Source organism: Dendrobates tinctorius, unplaced genomic scaffold, assembly GCF_039654945.1.
Source record: "Dendrobates tinctorius isolate UK_male_01 unplaced genomic scaffold, ASM3965494v1 ptg000116l, whole genome shotgun sequence".
Taxonomy (NCBI): Eukaryota; Metazoa; Chordata; class Amphibia; order Anura; family Dendrobatidae; genus Dendrobates; species Dendrobates tinctorius.
In genome coordinates this window covers 13,443,945-13,464,790 of record NW_027361784.1, presented here as the reverse complement: position 1 = coordinate 13,464,790, position 20,846 = coordinate 13,443,945, and the positions used below count along the sequence as shown (strand labels likewise).

The 20,846-nt window shown below is 43.8% G+C and overlaps 1 protein-coding gene across 8 annotated transcripts in view; it reads left to right on the top strand.

Moving 5' to 3' along the window:
• CSMD3 (CUB and Sushi multiple domains 3) overlaps positions 1 to 20,846 on the top strand; it is a 1,871,449-nt gene that overhangs the window by 984,717 nt on the left and 865,886 nt on the right. For all 8 annotated transcript variants that reach the window (XM_073590214.1, XM_073590213.1, XM_073590210.1 and 5 more), the window contains 2 exons: positions 7,671 to 7,774; positions 8,967 to 9,079. In XM_073590214.1, the coding sequence (XP_073446315.1) occupies positions 7,671 to 7,774; positions 8,967 to 9,079 (217 nt within the window). The remainder of the gene's footprint in view (positions 1 to 7,670; positions 7,775 to 8,966; positions 9,080 to 20,846) is intronic.

Below are 20,846 nucleotides of genomic sequence, written 5' to 3'. Positions count from 1 at the left end.
AATGCAAAAATGAAAATAGGCTACAGCATGAGGGGGTTAAAGGTGTTCATACAACCTCAATACCAGAGTGCCAAATGTTTTCTCAGCACACAGCAATTCCTCCTTGCCTCCACATATACTGATACTGCACAATTGGTATGCTGGTGCTTTCAGTGTGGAGAGTGGCATTAACAGCTGTTAGACACCTCTGGTGGTGGATTATTCTCAATAACAATAGAAAGATTGGGAATGAAACATGCCTGATCCTTGTCGATGAAAAAAACTGACACGGTAAAGTTAGAAAGTCCCCAAACTCATAAAGAAATTGGTTGGACTGCCAGTTGACTGCATGCGCTTCATAATAATGCCTTGTTGCTATAACATCACATGGCATAGCTTCGCAAATCAGGAGAGAAGATCCGAACCTGAATAAAGCCAAGCCAAGGAATCCAACAGCCATTTTCAGTTGATTAACCCATAAGTGAAAGAGCCAATTTGGTACTTAGTGACCAAGCCAATTCTTACAATTCCGACCACTGTCATTTTATGTGGTTATAACTCTAGAACGCTTTAACGGATCCAGCTGATTCAGAGTCTTTTTTGATCACATACTGTGCTTCATGTTAGTAGTAAAATTTCTTTAAAATGACTTGTGTTTAGTTATGAAAAAATGTAAATATGGCAAACATTTTTAAAATGTTGAAATTTTCAAATTTTACTTTCTATGCCCTTAAATTAGAGAAACACAAAATACTTAATAAATAGCATTTCCCACAAGCCTACTTTTCATCAACACAATTTTGGAATTTTTTTTTATTAGGAAGTTATAAGGCTTAAAAGTTGACCAGCCATTTCTCATTTTTACCACAATATTTACAAAACCATTTTTTGGACCACATCACATTTGAAGTCATTTTGAGGGGTCTACATGACAGAAAATACTCAAAAGTTCAACCATCTGAAAACTGCACCCCTCAAGTTGCTCAAAACCACATTCAAGAAGTTTAATAGTCTTTTATGTGCTTCACAGCAACTGAAGCAACGTGGAAGGAAAAAATGGGCATGTAACTTTTTGCAAACATTTTGCTTCAGAACCATTTTTTAATTTTTACAAGTGTGAAAAGAGAAAATGAACCACAAAATTTGATGTGCAATTTCTCTAGAATATGCAGATACCCCATGTGTAGAGAAAAAACACTGTTTGGGCACACAGCAGAGCTTGGAAGAGAAGAAGCACTGCTTCACTTTTTCAATGCAGAATTGGCTGGAATTAAGATCGGACACCATGTCACATTTGGAGAGCCCCTGATGTGCCTAAACAGTGGAAACCCCAACAAGTAGCCCCATTTTGGAAACTAGACCCCCCAAGGAACTTATCTTGATGTGTGGTGAGCCCTTTCAACCCCCAAGTGCTTCACAGAAGAATGACGTAGAGCCATGAAAATAAAAAATCATATTTTTCCACAAAAATTATCTTTTTGCCTCCATTCTTTTATTTTCTCAAAGGTAAAATGAGAAATTAGACCTCAAAAGTTGTGCAATTTGTCCTGAGTATGCTGTCACCCCATATTGGGGGAAAGCCACTGTTTGTGTGCATGGCAGGGCTCAGAAGGGAAGGAGCACCATTTTACATTTTGAATGCAAAATTGGCTGGAATCAATGGTGGTGCCATTTCACGTTTGGAGACCCCCTGATGTACCTAAACCATGGAACCACCTAATTCTAACTCCAATCCTAAACCCAGCACACTTCTAACCTTAATCCCCACCCTAACCATAACCCTAACCAAAACCCTAACCCCAACACACCACTAATCCTAATCCAAACCCTAATCATAACCATAAATACAAACCTAACCCTTACATTCCCCTAACTCTAATCCCAACACTAACCGTAATCCCAACCATAGCCAAAACCCTAACCCTAGCCCAAACCCTAACTTTAGCCCAACCCTAACCCTAGCCCTAACCCGAGCCCAACCCTAGCCCCAACTTTAACCCCAACCAAACCCTAACCCCAACCTTTATCTTTAGCCCAACCCTAACACTAGCTCCAACCCTACCTTTAGCCAAACCCTAACACTAGCCCCAACCCTACCTCTAGCCCTATCCCAACTTTAGTCCAACTCTAAACCCTAGTCTCAACCCAACACTAGCCCCAACCCTAACCCTAACTTTAGCCCAACCCTAACCATAATCTTAGCCCAATATGAGCTTTAGCCCAACTCTAACCCTAATGGAAGAATGGAAATAAATACTTATTTTTACTTTACTATTTTTAACTAACTAAGATGGTGATAAGGGGGGTTAATTTGCTATTTTTTATTTAATCACTGTGAAAGGGTCTATCACAGTGATGAAAATGAACCAATTGGAAAATTTCCTTCTGTTTCCAGGTGCTGGATGGCATATCTCGGTGGGTGCAATGCCAATGCATCTGCCATTTTCTTCCCGGAAGAAGACGCCGGGGACTTCATGTGGAGATGCAGGGACACCGAAGGCACCAGGGAGGTATTGGGGGACCCCATTTCTCTCTCCTCTGATGTGCGATCACATCAGAGGAGAGTGAAATTAAATGGAAAATTGGCCACCGCAACACTGGGGTTTGTAAAAACCAACCCAAATCATGTTCTCTGGAGTCTCAGCTATCCCCGGTAGGCGAGACCCCAGAGAAATTTCGATCCTGGTGGGTGCTATATTCTTATTTATCAGCGCCATTAAAAAGCAGCGCTGAGGCATAAATACCCTTTACTGCCACCGTTAAAAAGCCATATCGGTGGTCGATAAGGGGTTAAGGATAGTGAGAAAACATCAGTTCTCACAACTCAGCAATGGAGTCAGGAAGAATAAGCCAAATATTGTGGACAAATGCCCAGCACAGTAGTTTGTTTTAGAACAGAAGAACTGAAAAAGATGAGTTTGGTGGTTTGCAAACTATACAGAGATTAATTTGCAAATAGGAGAGAGAGATAGGAGAGATACTAGAGGCAATGTTTTCGCTTGTCACACTTGACTGTAATGCACTTTGTACATCACAAAGTGTGTGTCAAAAATGTCTTTTTTGCGTGCTTTTTTATTAATGAAATGTTACACCCATACACTTGCAGCCAATGTAATATTATAATGCAGGAGTACCTGCTTACCTAATATTTCTTGTTACATCTTTTTCGGAAGGGGGTTTGAATTTTGATAAAGAAAATAAGAAACTAAAAAAATAACTGCCAGTTTTCATACTATAAGACACACCTTGCCTTATATAGTATGCACCCTAGGTCTGGACAGCAAGAAATAGGAAAAAAAAATTCCTATTAATTCTAACTTTCTTGGTAGTTTAAACTGGAGGGGTCATTATCACTAATTTTATTGTACTAGGGTAGAATAGTGAGGTAATAAATCTATTCATAGTGTCTATTTGCAGTGCGTTTTATACACACAGCTCTGGTACATATGTACATACACATACGCACACAGCTCTGCTACCTGCACATATAGGCACACACAGAATATTCCCGTGGATTGGTAGAAATTGGTACTGCAATTCCATGCCAGAAACACTCAGTTATATCTAAGATTTCAGCTAGAGATTCAAGGGAAAATATAGGTCCAAATTTTCCAATATGTATTTACTGAACTTAGTGCAAAATACATCAACATAGAAATATAAAGAAACCTTCAGTCATCTGGATCTGCTCTCAGTGATAAAATTGGTATGTGTTATTAAGTGATAGAAGTGAAAATCGAATGGACACCAAGTTACAATAGGTTCTTATCCGATGGCAGAAAATAATGTTAGGTGAAAGAGGGAACTGCTCACCTATCGAGGTTGTATTGATCCACAATAAAGGATTTCAGATGGATCAGCTGCTGCACCACCTACATAGTAGGAAATCCGTTGTAATAAACTAGTGGTAGGAGGATGAAAGCGGTAATCTGAGCCGCCGATGTGGATTCCAAGAAACCACTAAAAAGCAATACTGTGGTTTTCTTGAGGATGCAGTTGGATATACTTTGAAATACGTTAAGAGTAAAATGCATGTATCCATATTGTTGTTTTCTGGTTTCTTAACATCCATATCGGCAGTGTGAACTAACCACCTCATCCTCCCATTACTTGTTAAAGTGCTGGAAGTAAAATATCTTCTTATGGGTTTATTCAGAAGAACATATTATACAAAATGAGATCTGCACATTTAAACACACACACAGACACATATGCACTATACATTGCCACATCTTTCAGATCCTGAGCAAGACTTGAAAGGAAGCTGCATGAGCTGAGCAGTTGATATTAAATCAGCCTGTATTCTGATTCCAGTAGCCTTCCTCTCCTGATTTGCACTGATCACAATGATCAGTGCAGAGCAAGGATGAACATATACTCATTCTTTTCAAATTTACATTTATATTTTTAAAATCATATACAGTGGCATGTAAAAGTTTAGGCACCCTAGTCAAAATTACTGTTATTGTGAGCAGTTAAGCAAGTTGAAGATGAAGTAATCTCTAAAAAAGCTAAAGTTAAACATGACACATTTCATTGGTATTTAGGTAAAAAATATATATTTTTCATATCTTATATTTTAATCTTACAAGCAGCTCTTATTGAAATTTACTTTGGTCTTCTAGACTTTATTTTGACCGCCATTGTTCCTTTGCTATCTTCTTATAGCCTTCTCCTGCTCAGTGGGCCTCCGTGGAAGCTCCATGGGCCTCCACCATTTTCATTTTCAGAGTGCTAGTCAGCTGCTTAGAAGAACCCATGGCTGCTGCTTTTGGCACAAGGTTATAGGCTGAGTTTTCATAAAGCTGGTAAATTTGCATCACCTACTGTTCAGTTATGGGCATAGAACATGGGCTTCATCAGGAAGTCTGTGTTACTGTTCGGATTAGGCCCCCGAACACCAGGTGTGTTTGGAGGTATAAAGTTTCCTCCAGCCACTGGTGTCAGCTGATGGGACTGCTGCTCCTGTAAGCTGTCGCCTGCTGCTGCTAATAACAGTGAGAGCAGGTGGCGGCTGATGGGAGTATTCATCAGCCTGTGATCTAAATAAGTAAATAATTTAAAAAAATGGTTTGAGGTCCCCCCATTTTTGACAACCAGCCTTGCTAAAGAAGACAGCTGGTGGCTGGTATTCTCAGACTGGGAAGGGGCCATAGATATTGACCCCAGCCTAAAAATAGAAGCCCACACCTGCCCAGAAAAGGCACATCTATTAGATGCCCAGCTCTTCCCACTTGCCCTGTAGCTGTGGCAAATGGGGTTCATATTTGTGCAGTTGATGTCACCTTTGTTTTGTCTTTAAGACACCTATCTTTTACTAATCCTACAGTTGTTTTGTAAATAGAGACACAGCAAGGATAGTCTTTTATTTGAAATGAAAACAAGACATGCTTTTCCTTTTTTTATGCAAAAATTTTTTATTCAAAAATAACAAACACGCTTCTACTCACCTAATTCCCATTCCATTGAATCCCTCATCTCCTGTAAGAAAGCAAAAATAAAAAACAACCACATCCTTCACTTGTCCAACGTTCTGTCCCATGTAGTAATCCATATCTGCAGCATCAGTGACTAGCAGTGACATCTTCAAGGTTACCTTCAGTCACTGAGGCTGTGTTGCCAGCTGGGTTGAGCTGCGCTGACCTCCCTCCAGGGAGAGCTGAGTTCACTGCAGTATCATCTCTCACCGGAGGATGGTCACCGCAGTTCAGCCCTGCTGGTAACGCAGCCTCAGGTTGTGGTTTCAGGTCCGAGTATTGTTCTGGTACCTAAACTCATATTTTTTAAAACTTTTCAACCAAACCCGCTGGACCCGAACATCCAGGGGTCCGCCCATCTCTATCCATAACCCTACCAGGCTAATTAAGGTCTACCTTGGTCAAAGTTATTTTAGCCCAAAAATCTCGAAAGGAACACAAATTTTTGCATTGGCCCATTTTCCTTTTTGTAAATTTTAAAATGTAAAAATATACAAAATATTTTTGTTTTTGCCTAAAGTTCAAAGGAAATGTGTTATATTTAACTTTAGCCCTTTTAGAGATCATTTCATCTTCAGCTTGCTTATCTGTTCACAATAACAGTAATTTTTGACCAGTGGTGCCCAAACTTTTACATGCCACTGTATAGATGAATGTAAAATTGTGATTCTAAACAACTAAGCATAGGTTAAGTAGAAGGATTTCTAACAGAATTATTTTAAATGCATTGCTTTCAGCATTTTATTTTATATTAAAGCAGGTATTAAAAACTGTTTATTAAATTCCCCACAGAGCCTTGAAGTGAGGCTAAAATTAAACATGACTTTTGTAATATTGCTAAAATTCCTAAAATTCATAGTGCAATATATTTTACTTGTGTATCATTCATTCTTTCAGGTATAGCGCTATGTTTAAAAACATAAAATTGACCATTTCAACTAGCTACGTATATCAAAACTCCTAAAAACATTGCGCAGTAAATGATACTTTTTTGTTATTCTGTGATTTAAATCTGAAATAAAATTGTTGACATGGAATACTTAAATTTGTGTTTCAGTATGCTATTAATTAAAGATTGGTGAATTTATTCAAGTGGGATTGAATTTTACTTGAATTGTACAAAAATCCACATTCTGGACATAAAAGATTTTTTATTTGCTTTTTGCAAATTCAGCAAAATGGCAGATGGCTACAGACTCAATCTTGCTTATCAGTATAGGACTGACATAGGTTAAAAAGAAAAAACTATGCTCACCTCACTACTCACCTCTCTGGCTACCCCTGCTGCTCCTTGCCCACTCTTTTGTCTAACTCGAGTCCAGATGTGTTAGCTCTGAGTGAATACCCGATAGATTTATTGCAAAGAAGGATTGTACAGTGGGCAGGCAGGAATGTGAGTGGCTGAAAGGTGAGTGGTGAGGGTTTTTTTATTTTATTTTTATTTTAACCACTTTCTGTTCACTTACCTTCTTCAGCCACCCTAAATGCATCCTTTCTGGTGTCTGTTCCTTCACTACATTGCATCCTTGGACCAGTGTTCAGGCTAAATCAGGATTTCCTACACAACAATCCCCAATGTTCCTTCATTCATTTCCTTAGGCACCTACACCAGCTCCATTCTTTTTTTTCACTTGTTGCAATTGGTGTCCAACTAGGTCTCAATGCTTGACTATCTGACTTTTTTGTAAAGGTAGTTACGTTAATGTCAGTGACTGAAAACATTTCAGTAGCTTTTATTATTATATTTGTGCCCTATGTAAAACAGTGCCCTCAGTAAATAAATGGGGTCAGCAATGTATTGTGCCTTGTTTTATTTACCGGTGATGCAGTAAAAATGTGCAAAAACTTTTTTTTTTCTTGAGACTACAATATAATTTCACATTAAAGAGTATTAACAATCCACTGAGGAATAAGTAAGTGGAGCTTTGACCACATGCTGCCACCTCATTTTGCTGCCTCTAGTCATTATTTAGATTTTATATTTCACAAGAGAAGCACAACAGAAATGAAGGAACTTGAGATTCTGTAACACAAAATGTAGGTCAGAATAAAAACAACAATTCATGTGTTGTGCTAAACCACTGTTTTATTCTCAGCAAGTATCATATTATGATTATTACTATTCAATAATTTTAGACATTTTGCTACATAATATTGTATTTTTTATCTTCATACACTTGCAACATTATTTCATGCAATTATCTTACTCTGCAGGTTATTCAAATAAATTTTGAAGAATTTGACCTTGAAATAGGATATGATACTTTGACTATTGGTGATGGAGGAGAAGTTGGTGATCCAAAAACTGTTTTACACCAGTAAGTTTATATTCCATTTTGGAGATTGCTTTTTTAAAAATGAATGGTAAATTACTGTATTATATTATTTCCTCTGTTCTTTTAAGGTTAGTTGTAATTTAATATTGTTATTTTAGTTGACTTATTATGAAAGTTTCATTGAAATCATGAACAAATACGGCATGAAAAAATTAGAAATATTGATTCTTGAAGACTTATGTTTAGTACGCCAGTCATGAGGAAGAGTGCACTGAAGTAAGATGCTCCATTTAATGAATTAAGAGCATTTTTTTGCTGCCATGCTCTAGAACTATCAAATTTATTAGCATAAATTAATATATATTTGCTGGCGGTTCTCAGCCACACCTAATCCAACTACTTTTAACAAGTTTACGAAGTTGGAATTCTGAGAAATTTCAAATTTGAATGCCATAATTCTAGTAAAAACTTTTGAATTAATCAACACCTTCATTTTTATTTGGCCTAGTCTTTAAATCATCCAAGATATTATGCACTTAAAAAAGTTGTTCCACAATCACACATAACATAATTTTAAACTGGGATTACTTAAGTTAAGAATTCTCTATGTCAAGGGACAGGCACTGTATTTTATTGGCTGGTCTGAACAATGACAAGAATAACTTCACAGCCCACACGCAAGAGGATCAGAGTGTCTGGGCATACAAACCAACCGATCCTTCACCTTCATTAGGTTCAATACCTAGGAGTTGTTCACGTTTCATGATACACCACTAGAGAGGAAATTAAGCATTTCACAGAACCCAGTTACAGCAACAAAATGCCTGTATAATGTAGGGCGGTAGAAGATGTCCAGAGTGACAATTATTCTTTGCAACCACTTTCTATTCCTGCCAAGAAATTATGATCCCGAATAAAGGATCCCCCAAAATTCCCTAATAAGTTATAGGCAATTTTTTTTTTTTAAATACCAATAAACATTTACTACTAATAGGTATATCTTCTTAATGAAACCTTTGGTACACAGCAAATCAGATCATATTTAGAACTTAGGAAAGCATTTTTTACTGTTTAGTTGAAATTTTAGTTTTGATTAGAAATTCACAAATCTAGAATTACCATAATATATTATGTATTATTTGTATCAAGAAAATACTAATGCATGATTTTATTCTACTTTAAAATCTACAGAAAAGATGCATGATATTTAACAAACACTCTTACTTTAATATAGGTTATCTGGAAGTTTTGTTCCTGACTTAATTGTAAGCATGAATAATCAAATGTGGTTGCATCTACAAACTGATGACAGTATTGGATCAATTGGATTTAAGGTGAACTATAAAGGTAAGACTAAATTCACTAAGTATGCAAATAGTATTTAAAATTTACCTATATGCATTTAAATCAGTTTTCCTTGATAAACATGTAGTTCCTCAAAGGCTGACATAGAAAAAGACAAATTGAGCTGTTTTTAACTCTTCTGAATTCCACTGCCTCTCTGCAGCTTCCCTGGCCTTCTTTAAAAGGCTGCAGAAGAGACATCACGACTACAGAGAAAATGACAACTAGAACAAATCACTGCAAAAAATAAAAATGTGGGTTATAGAATTTAGAAGTATCCATGTCAAACTTGTTAAAAATCACTATGGCAGCCTTTTTTGGGATAAACATAGAAAAAATTAATCCACTTTCTTTACACATTTGAAATTGGAATAGGGAGAGCTGACTGAAGCCGCTGTTAGATTGAGATGAGCAAATTGATTTGATGCAAATTAAATTAAATTCAAATTTTATGAAATTTGAAGGTCCCAGCGTATTTGAATAATTTGCAATTTAATTAGTATGATTTGCAAAAAAATGTTCACCGCTATCTTGTACAAACCAGAAGATTGCATGAGCCAGAGAAAGATAGCAATAGGAGATACAGACACTGTATGATTGAATCAGTGATATGGTGTAACTGCTATGTGTCATGATGCATTTGAATTACTACTAAACATATTTTTCTTCATTATTTATGCACTATAAAGAAGAAGCAAGCCAGCACAATATTTTTACTAAACTAAAAATCGGAAATCAGTGTCAGAGACAGTGTGAATGCTTACTAGTCACAAGCAGCTGTACTAGGTTTTTGCCTTTAAAACATAAAACACACCAATGAATTAAAATGGTTATAATAAAATATAGTAATAATAAAATATTATTTATTCAGCCAAAATTCAATGATGTGTCAGACTGAATGGCCAACCATTCAGAAAGACTGAAAACAAAAAGAAAACCTGAACTTGGACTAGAAATAATAAATTATAAAATCAGACATACTAAGAAAAAGGTTAAAATAACGTTAATAATGGCGGTAAGTAGTAGTCTACATAAAAAAGTGCTTGTACACAAAAGAATTATATATCATAAAAATAAAATATAAAATATCACCAATATAAGGAAATTTATATTGCTATCAATAGTCCATAGTATTAGAGCAGCAGTGACCAAATGGGGCATAAAAAGTGCCTTAAGGTGATAGAAAGTGATCAGTGCTAAAGTGCCTAAAAATATAATAAACAAACAATCCTAATAAATAGAGTTGAGTGAAACGGGTCGAAAAAATTCAAAAGTCGCCGACTTTTGGCAAAGTCGGGTTTCATGAAACGAAACCCAACCCTAGGATAAGGTCGGCCACGAGGTCGGCGACTTACGCGCCAAAGTCGCGTTTCAAAAGTTTGTTTTGCGCTCTTTTTCAGCCAATCAGGATCCACGGACACTGTGGGCAACGTGATCACATAGGCACGGGTCACCACCATCTTTCAGAAGGGCATGCAAGTGATTGGCTTGCTTTGGTGGGCGTCACAGGGGGTATAAAAGGGCGTGCACGCCGACCGCCATCTTACTTCTGCCGATCATAGCATAGGGAGAGGTTGCTGCTGATTCTGTAGGGAGAGCGTTAGGCAGGGAAGAAGACAGAAAAACTGCTTCTTGTCACGGGGGCTAAGTTCAACTAAGGCTGAAAGACCCGGGGCCCCTGTGGTGTCCCTTTACTAGGGGAAACCCTGTCTGACCCTCAACCCAGGGTTTTTGCTGAAGGTGCAAATGCCTGAGCCTCCGACCTTTCCTTATCTCCTGCTCAGCCCTGCACTTAACCCTCCACCCTCCACCCAGTGAGAAGTCACCACCAAAGCTCCCACACAAATAATGACAGACAGGGAGAACTTAAACTGCACTGCGCCGCACACACACAGGAATAAACAGTAATGTGAACAGGGCACAACTAAACACAAATATGGGAAGGAGAAAGGATAACGACGGATCATACGACACCAGATATGAATCTCTCTCTCTTGAACACCTCCACTCCAGACCGGAACCACTTGGTATGAAACACAAGCTATAATCGGCGACGCCCATAGGCCAGCATGACTATTTAAAGACCGTGGGCGTGACTAACCATCCAACCTGGTCTCCAGCAGGATTAACCCCCGAGAGCCTGAAGATCAGGCCGGCGCCACTGAGGCTATAGTGGCTGGAGGTGGAACTACCTCTGCCTGCCGGATGCTGTGGTGTGAACAGCGTCCGACATGACAGTACCCCGTCTTCTACGAGGGACCCCAGGGCCCTCAAGACTCATAGGACCCGGCTTGTCCGGATGACGACGGTGAAAAGAACTGACCAGCCGATCCGCATGTATGTCTGAGGCTGGAACCCAAGACCTCTCCTCTGGACCATACCCCCGCCAGTGCACCAAATACTGAAGAGTACGGCGTACTACTCGAGAGTCCACTACCTTGGCGACCTCGAACTCTAACTCGCCATCCACCATGACTGGAGGTGGCATCGGCGTTGTGTCCACAGAGCCTACCACCTTTTTCAATAAAGCCCTGTGAAACACGTTGTGTATCTTGTACACTGCGGGAAGTTCCAACCGATAAGCCACTGGGTTAATGATGGCAGAAATCCTAAAAGGCCCAATAAACCTTGGACCCAGTTTTAAAGAAGGGATTTTGAGTTTTATGTTCTTCGTAGCTAACCACACCCATTCACCCACACACAGGTCCGGACCTGGCACGCGTCTACTGTCAGCCACCCGTTTGTACCTGGCACTCATGCTCAACAAACGCTGTTTCACCCGCCTCCAGACTGATGACAATTGGGCTCCTAGCTGATCCTCCTCCGGGACACCCCCGGAGTCACCCTGACGTAAGGTACAAAACTGAGGATGTTGACCGTACACACAAAAGAATGGAGACTCTCCTGATGACTCTTGGCGGTGATTATTTAATGCGAATTCGGCCAGAGGAAGGAAAGTAGACCACTCCTCCTGGTTGTCGGACACAAAGCATCGTAAATACTGTTCAAGATTTTGGTTCATGCGCTCAGTTTGTCCATTAGACTGTGGATGAAACGCCGATGAATGTGACAACTTGATCCCCAACCTTGAGCAAAAAGCTTTCCAAAACCTCGCCACAAATTGCGTACCCCTATCAGATACTATGTCAGACGGTATTCCGTGGAGTCTGACCACCTCCTTCACAAATACCTGAGCCAACGTCTTAGCATTGGGCAAAGAGGACAACGCCACAAAATGCGCCATCTTTGAAAAACGGTCAACCACCACCAGGATGACCGTGTTCCCTGCCGAGGCTGGCAAGTCAGTGATAAAATCCATGGAGATTTCTGTCCATGGCCTATTGGGTACCCCCAGAGGCTGTAGCGTGCCAGCAGGACGGGTTCGGGGTGACTTAGCCCTAGCGCACGTGATGCAAGCTGCCACGTACGAGACCACGTCCTGCCGGATTTTGGGCCACCAGAAACGACGCGATACCAGCTCTAAGGTGCCCTTCACCCCTGGGTGACCAGCCAGTACCGAATCGTGGTGTTCCTTCAACACCTTAGGCCGAAGATGCAGGGGTACAAATGATTTGTTGGCGGGAAGTCCTGGTGGTACCTCCTCTTGGGCCTCGGCAATCTCCGCCTCTACCTCAGTCGTGAGAGCCGAGACCACTACCCCTTTCTGGAGGATGGGTACCGGCTCTTCCCGAGGTTCTCCCCCCGGAAAACACCTAGACAAAGCATCCGCCTTGGTGTTTTTAGCCCCGGGACGGTACGTCACAAGAAAATTGAAACGAGTAAAAAACAATGCCCAGCGAGCCTGCCTAGGAGACAGACGCTTGGCCGACTCCAGGTAGAGCAGATTCTTATGGTCGGTGATAACTGTGACCTGGTGAGCCGCCCCCTCCAAGAAGTGTCGCCATTCCTCAAAAGCCAGTTTGATGGCCAACAACTCCCTGTTGCCGATATCATAATTCCGTTCGGCCGGCGACAACTTCTTGGAGAAGTAGGCGCATGGATGCATCTCGCTCAAGGACGAGCCTTGAGACAGTACTGCCCCCACTCCCACCTCCGACGCATCAACCTCTACCACAAAAGGTTTAGACACGTCTGGTTGCACCAGAATGGGGGCTGAAGCAAAACTATTCTTCAGACGCTCAAATGCACGTATAGCCACCTCAGGCCAGTTCGCCAGATCGGCACCCTTTTTTGTCATGTCCGTGAGCGGTTTGGCGACAGTCGAAAAGTGTTTTATAAATTTCCTATAATAATTCGCAAACCCCAGGAACCGCTGGAGTGCTTTCAGACTCTCCGGCCTCTCCCATTGCAACACCGCTTGCACCTTAGCGGTGTCCATTTTAAAACCAGCTGCGGACACAATATATCCCAAAAAGGGCAACTCCTGGACAAAAAATAAACATTTTTCCAGCTTAGCATAGAGCTGGTTCTCCCGGAGCAACTGTAACACCTGCCTAACATGCTGCAAATGAGTGTCCCGATCGCTAGAATAAATGAGGATATCATCCAGGTATACAATCACAAATCTCCCCAGGACATGAGCAAAGACATCATTAATAAAATGTTGGAAAACGGCAGGCGCGGTGGTCAACCCAAATGGCATAACCAGACTCTCAAAATGACCCTCAGGAGTGTTAAACGCCGTCTTCCACTCATCCCCCTGACGGACCCTTATGAGGTTATACGCCCCCCTGAGGTCCAGCTTGGAAAACCATTTTGCCCCCGCTACCTGGTTGAACAAATCCGGGATCAACGGCATTGGGTAGGGATCACGGATAGTAATCTGGTTTAACTCTCGGAAATCCAGACACGGGCGTAACCCCCCATCTTTCTTCTTAATGAAGAAAAACCCCGCGGCTACAGGCGAGGACGAAGGCCGGATGTGACCTTTGCTCAGACTCTCCGCGATGTAGTCTTTCAGAGCTTGTCTCTCAGGACCAGAAATATTAAACATCCTGGCCTTAGGTAATTTGGCCCCGGGTTTTAGCCTAATAGCACAGTCATAGGCTCTATGTGGAGGCAGTTCTGAGCAACCCTTCTCAGAGAAAACATCCGCGAAATCCTGCAAAGCCTCCGGCAGGCTGGGCGTCACGGCGGACACACATGTGGCCAAGCAATTGTCTTGGCAGAAACCACTCCATTGTACTATGTCCTGAGTTTTCCAATCAATTACCGGGTTGTGCCTGGACAGCCATGGAAAACCCAGGACCATTTGAGCTGGGAGATTACGGAGGACCCTACATGTAACCGACTCAGAATGTAGGACCCCAATGTGGAGTTTCACCTCTGCCACAAACTCAGTAATCTCCCCTTGAGGGAGGGGAACAGCATTAATGGTCACCACCTGTATGGGGTGAGGAAGTTTTTCAATCTTAAACCCGGCGGTGTGTGCAAACTCCTCATCTATGAGATTGGTGGCGGAACCGCTATCCACAAACACTGATATAGGTAGCTCTCTGCCGGCGACAATAACCTTGGCAGGGAGCATACATTGAGATACCATCATGGAGGATATGCATACGCTCAGTTGGGTCTCCTCCATACCCTCTGAGCTTAACAGTTTTCCGCCGGTGTGACCCTCTTAGGTAGTACCGGGCAAACGTTAACATAATGACCACCTTTACCACAGTAGAAACATGCTCCGGACTTCCGGACTCCCGGAGCGCGAGGCCGAACCTGTGCCACGCCAGCAATCTGCATAGGTTCAGGGGACTCATCTACTTCAACCACACCTGCACCTCTGTTTTCCCCCAGAGGTAGCGTCTCCTGTGCCCCCTGACGAAAACGGCGATCAATACGTATCACCAAACTCATGGCAGACTCCAATGATGCCGGAGTCTCATACATCAGGAGGGCTTGTTTCACCCTCCCTGATACCCCATGAATAAACTGGCTCCGCAGTGCTGGGTCATTCCACTGTGTGTCTACAGCCCAGCGGCGAAATTCCGAACAATAGTCTTCTGCCAAGCGCTCCCCCTGGCGGAGGGCGCGGATTTTAGATTCCGCTAGAGCCAGTCGGTCAGGGTCATCGTAAATGAGCCCGAGGGCAGAAAAAACATTATCGACCGAATGAAATGTAGCAGAGTCAGGTGGTAAGGAAAATGCCCATGCTTGGGGGTCACCACTCAGTAATGACAACACCAGCCCTACTCGCTGGGCCTCATTACCTGAGGATATTGGCCGCATGCGGAAGTATAATTTGCAGGCCTCCCGAAATACGACAAATTTGCTGCGATCGCCTGAAAATCGTTCTGGCAGCGGAAACTTCGGCTCTGAACCGATACCTGCAGATGCCGTTTGCACCTTTGCTACTACCAGGCCATGCTGCTGAACTGCCCCATTCAACTCGGAGACCTGTATGGACAGCGCCGCCAACTGGCGGGTTATGGAATCTAATGGATCCATGGACTCCTGAAAAATGTGGGCCGATTATAATGTCACGGGGGCTAAGTTCAACTAAGGCTGAAAGACCCGGGGCCCCTGTGGTGTCCCTTTACTAGGGGAAACCCTGTCTGACCCTCAACCCAGGGTTTTTGCTGAAGGTGCAAATGCCTGAGCCTCCGACCTTTCCTTATCTCCTGCTCAGCCCTGCACTTAACCCTCCACCCTCCACCCAGTGAGAAGTCACCACCAAAGCTCCCACACAAATAATGACAGACAGGGAGAACTTAAACTGCACTGCGCCGCACACACACAGGAATAAACAGTAATGTGAACAGGGCACAACTAAACACAAATATGGGAAGGAGAAAGGATAACGACGGATCATACGACACCAGATATGAATCTCTCTCTCTTGAACACCTCCACTCCAGACCGGAACCACTTGGTATGAAACACAAGCTATAATCGGCGACGCCCATAGGCCAGCATGACTATTTAAAGACCGTGGGCGTGACTAACCATCCAACCTGGTCTCCAGCAGGATTAACCCCCGAGAGCCTGAAGATCAGGCCGGCGCCACTGAGGCTATAGTGGCTGGAGGTAGAACTACCTCTGCCTGCCGGATGCTGTGGTGTGAACAGCGTCCGACATGACAGTTCTGCTGCTAGCGATTTGGCCTGCACAACACACCAGTCACTGTGTGTGCAGTGCAAGGGGAGGCTATATAGTGGTGTATCAGTGGTGTTGGTTGTTGGGCTGCCTTCTAAGGCTTCCTGACAGGCTGGCATTGCTGTTTACCCACTGCTCCGCAAACTGCTTTTTTAAAAGCAATCCAATCTCCCTTATCCTCTAGTCACTTTGGTCACAGCTGCGCCATCGAGCCTGTCACATAGCGCTCAGATATTCATTGGGCCTCAAACTGCTTTTTTAAAAGCAAGCCCAATTTTTTTTTTTGTCCTGCTGAGAAGAAAAAAAAACTGCTTCTGCTGCTGATAGCAATTTGGCCTGCACAACACACCAGTCACTGTGTGTGCAGTGCAAGGGGAGGCTATATTGTGGTGTATCAGTAGTGTTGGTTGTTGGGCTGCCTTTTAAGGCTTCCTGACAGGCTGGCATTGCTGTTTACCCACTGGTCCGCCAACTGCTTTTTTAAAAGCAATCCAATCTCCCTTATCCTCTAGTCACTTTGGTCACAGCTGTGCCATCGAGCCTGTCACATAGCGCTCAGATATTCATTGGGCCTCACACAATCCAAAAGTGTCCAGTGTCCAAAAGTGTGTGCAGAGATTCAAAATCTCACTTATCCTCTAGTCACTTAGGTCACAGCTGTGCCATCGAGCCTGTCACATAGCGCTCAGATATTCATTGGGCCTCACACAATCCAAAAGTGTCCAGTGTCCAAAAGTGTGTGCAGAGATTCAAAATCTCACTTATCCTCTAGTCACTTAGGTCACAGCTGTGCCATCGAGCCTGTCTCATAGTGCTCAGATATTCATTGGGACTCACACAATCCAAAAGTGTCCAGTGTCCAAAAGTGTGTGCAGAGATTCAAAATCTCCCTTATCCTCTAGTCACTTAGGTCACAGCTGTGCCATCGAGCCTGTCACATAGCGCTCAGATATTCATTGGGCCTCACACAATCCAAAAGTGTCCAGTGTCCAAAAGTGTGTGCAGAAATTCAAAATCTCCCCTGTCCTATAGACACCTTGTACCTTGTTTTACATACTATATAGTTTGTTGGATTTTGTCTACATTTCTACCAAAAATGAGGAAGGCTGGTGGAAGAGGACATGGAATTGGGCGGGGGTTGGCAGCTGGTAATGATGGTGTTGGTGGTGGATCTGATGGTAGTGGCAAGAGCAAAATAGGACCGAATGCAGGAGGTGTTGAGCCTGCGTCATCGTCTGGCTACATAAGGCCTCGAACGCTTAGTTTTCTAGGAGTTGGCAAACCGCTTTTAAAGCCAGAGCATCAGGAAAAAGTTTTGTCTTACATTGCTGACTCAGCCTCCAGCTCTATCGCCTCCTCTTCTTCAGTTGTAAAAAGTAAAAGCACTGAGTCGTCATTGGAGGCTCATGTTCATGAACCACACCTTTCCTTGTGTCCTTCACCCCAACCAAGATTGAAGGATGATGCAGGCCATACTACTGATTACTCCATGGAGCTGTTTTCACATACCATGCCTGGATTATCAAGTGAAATGGTGAATTACCCAGGCCAAGATGAATCTGACATGGAGTGCACTGATGCACAGCCGCTGATGGATGATTCTGCTGGTACATTCACTCAGAGCACTACATTGTCCTCGCAGTGTACAGAGCCAGATTCTGACCCTGATGAGACTCAGGTGCCCCTTCCCGCACACTATACCACCATACACGGTGACACAGAGGAAGGTGCACATGACATAGAAAAGGAGGTGATGGATGACCCAGTTGTTGACCCAGATTGGCATCCATTGGGGGAAGAGGGTGCTGCTTCCAATAGCTCAGATGAGGAGCATCCACAGCAGACATCAACATCACAACAGCTGTTATCTGGCAGGCCCGGAGCACTCCAAAGACAGGTTCCAAACATCAAAAGAGTTGCTGGACAGCTTGTCCAGAGGGTCAAAAGATCACAGCGTGCTAGGCCGCAAAATGTCTGCCAAAGTAGGAAGAGTGCAGTGTGGCACTTTTTTGAACAAAATCCTCATGATCAGGCCAAGGTTATCTGTAAGAAGTGCGCAAAGACCTTTAGCCGAGGGAAAAATCTGAAAAATTTGAATACCAGTTGCATGCTTAGACATTTAACCAGCATGCACTTGCAAGCGTGGACACAACACCAAACCTCAAGTGCCACATGTGCAACTGATCACAACGAAGGTAGTCAGCAACGCTACATTGTTTCCCCCACTGTAAGCCCACCGGTTAGCACAGCAGCAAATGTTGAGGTGTCGTTGCAAGGCCACAGCAGTCAGGGAATCCCACTGTTATATCAACGAAAGACTGATTCTAGGCCATCAGAAAGAACACCAACTCCATCACCATCATCAACCCTCTCTCAGTCCGCCCTGTCCACCGCTACTTCCACCATATGCAGCTCTCAAGTCCAGCTCACCCTCCCAGACACTATGAGTAGGTCAAGAAAGTACTCAGTCTCTCATCCGCGTACACTGGGTTTGAACGCCCACATTGCCAAACTAATCTCGTTTGAGATGATGCCCTTTCGGTTGGTGGAAAGCACAGCTTTCCGCGAACTCATGGCCTATGCAGTACCACGCTATGACCTACCCAGTCGCCACTTCTTCTCTCGCAAAGCCATCCCAGCCCTCCACCATCATATGAAAGACCGCATTGTCCATGCACTCAAGCAGTCAGTGAGCGGAAAGGTGCACCTCACTACTGATGCATGGTCCAGTCGGCATGGCCAGGGCTGTTACGTGTCCATCACTGCGCACTGGGTTAATGTGGTGGATGCAGGGTCCACAGGGGACAGCGGTGGTGGGACAGTGCTGCCTAGCCCACGGTTTAGGAAACAGTTGGCTGTAGGCGTTCCACCCTCCTCCTCCTCCAGAAGCGAAAGCTCGTCCACAGAGCGCAGTCGTACGAGCACTCCATCTGCAGCTGCCACTGTTGCACACGATGTGTCCCCCTATCGAGCAGCTAGTGGAAAGCGTCAGCAGGCTGTGTTGCAGATGATGTGTTTGGGCGACAGACATACCGCCGAGGTGCTGGCCGAGTACTTGAAGCGACAAACTGAGTCATGGCTGGGCAGTGTACATCTTGAGGCAGGCAAGGTAGTTAGTGATAACGGCCGTAATTTTGTGGCAGCCATAGCCCTTTCAAAACTCAGCCACATACCTTGCTTGGCTCACACCTTGAACCAGATGGTGCAGTGCTTCCTCAAAAATTATCCGGAGTTAACAGCCCTGCTCCAGAAGGTGCGAAGACTGTGCGCGCACATCCGCCGGTCGCCTGTACACTCCGTTCGTATGCAGAAGCTGCAGCGATTGCTCCACCTTACCAACCACCGCCTCATTATCGACATTGCAACAAGGTGGAACTCCACCCTGCACATGGTGGAGCGGCTGTGCGAGCAGAGGCAGGCCATAATGCATTTGTGGGAGGATACACGGCCAGGCACTTTGAGAGCAGACATGGAGTTGACAGGTGTGCAGTGGTCGAAGCTGAAAGACCTCTGTAAAGTCCTTCAGTGTTTTGAGGAATGCACACGGCTGGTAAGCGCAGACGACGCCATCCTAAGCATGAGCATCCCACTTATGCGTCTGCTCATGCAAACTTTGACGCACCTTAAGGAGCAGGTGTCTGCAGCCAATGTTGATGAGGAGGAAGAGGAGGAGGGAATCCTTGATGACTTTCAGCCATTGTCTGCTCAGGGACCTCTCCTGGACGAGGTGGAGGAAGAAGAGGAGGAGGAGGATGATGATGGGGATGATTACTTAGGGGAGGAGGATGCATCTCGTGGGGCAAGTGAAAATGTTGGCGTGGCAAGGTCTGGTACAGGGTTTGTGCGTGACTGGAGGGATGTGGATTTGCCAGAAAGTGCTCCTCCAACCAGCACTCGCAGTGCATCATTGACACCGGGAACATTGGCCCACATGTCAGATTATGCCTTGCGGATCCTAAAAAGGGACCCCCGCATTGCCAAAATGATGAACGATGACGACTACTGGTTGGCCAGCATCCTGGATCCACGCTATAAAGGCAAATTACAAAACATCATGCCACAGGAGAACCTTGACCTAATATTGGCTAATAAACAAGCAACTCTGGTAAATCGGTTGCTTGAGGCATTCCCCGCACACAGCAGCGGTGATGGTTCTCACACGAGCCGTACGGGCCGGGGGCAGCTTGGCAGAGGTGTTCGTGGTGCACACAGCAGAAGTGGCGTTGGAGACAGGGGTTTCATGACAATGTTGTGGACTGATTTTTCAAATACCGCTCACACAACTGGTAATACTGCATCGATGGAAAGTGACAGGAGACAGCAGTTGTCAACCATGGTTACAAACTACTTTTCCTCCCATATCGATGTTCTCCCACACAGGTCATTCCCCTTTGACTATTGGGCCGCTAAACTGGACACCTGGCCTGAATTGGCCCAATATGCCTTACAGGAGCTCGCTTGCCCAGCTGCAAGTGTGCTATCGGAAAGAGTCTTCAGTGCAGCTGGATCAATCCTGACAGAAAAAAGGACCCGTCTGTCAACCCAAAATGTGGATGATCTAATCTTCATTAAAATGAACCATGCATGGGTTTCCAAGGATTTTGTCCCACCTTCCCCTGATGACACATAGGGTGACAGAAAAATGGCTTGCTTTGGTCCACCTCTTCCTGGGACTTGACCTATTTCGCCTTTTGCATCAGCTGAATGTCCAACATCA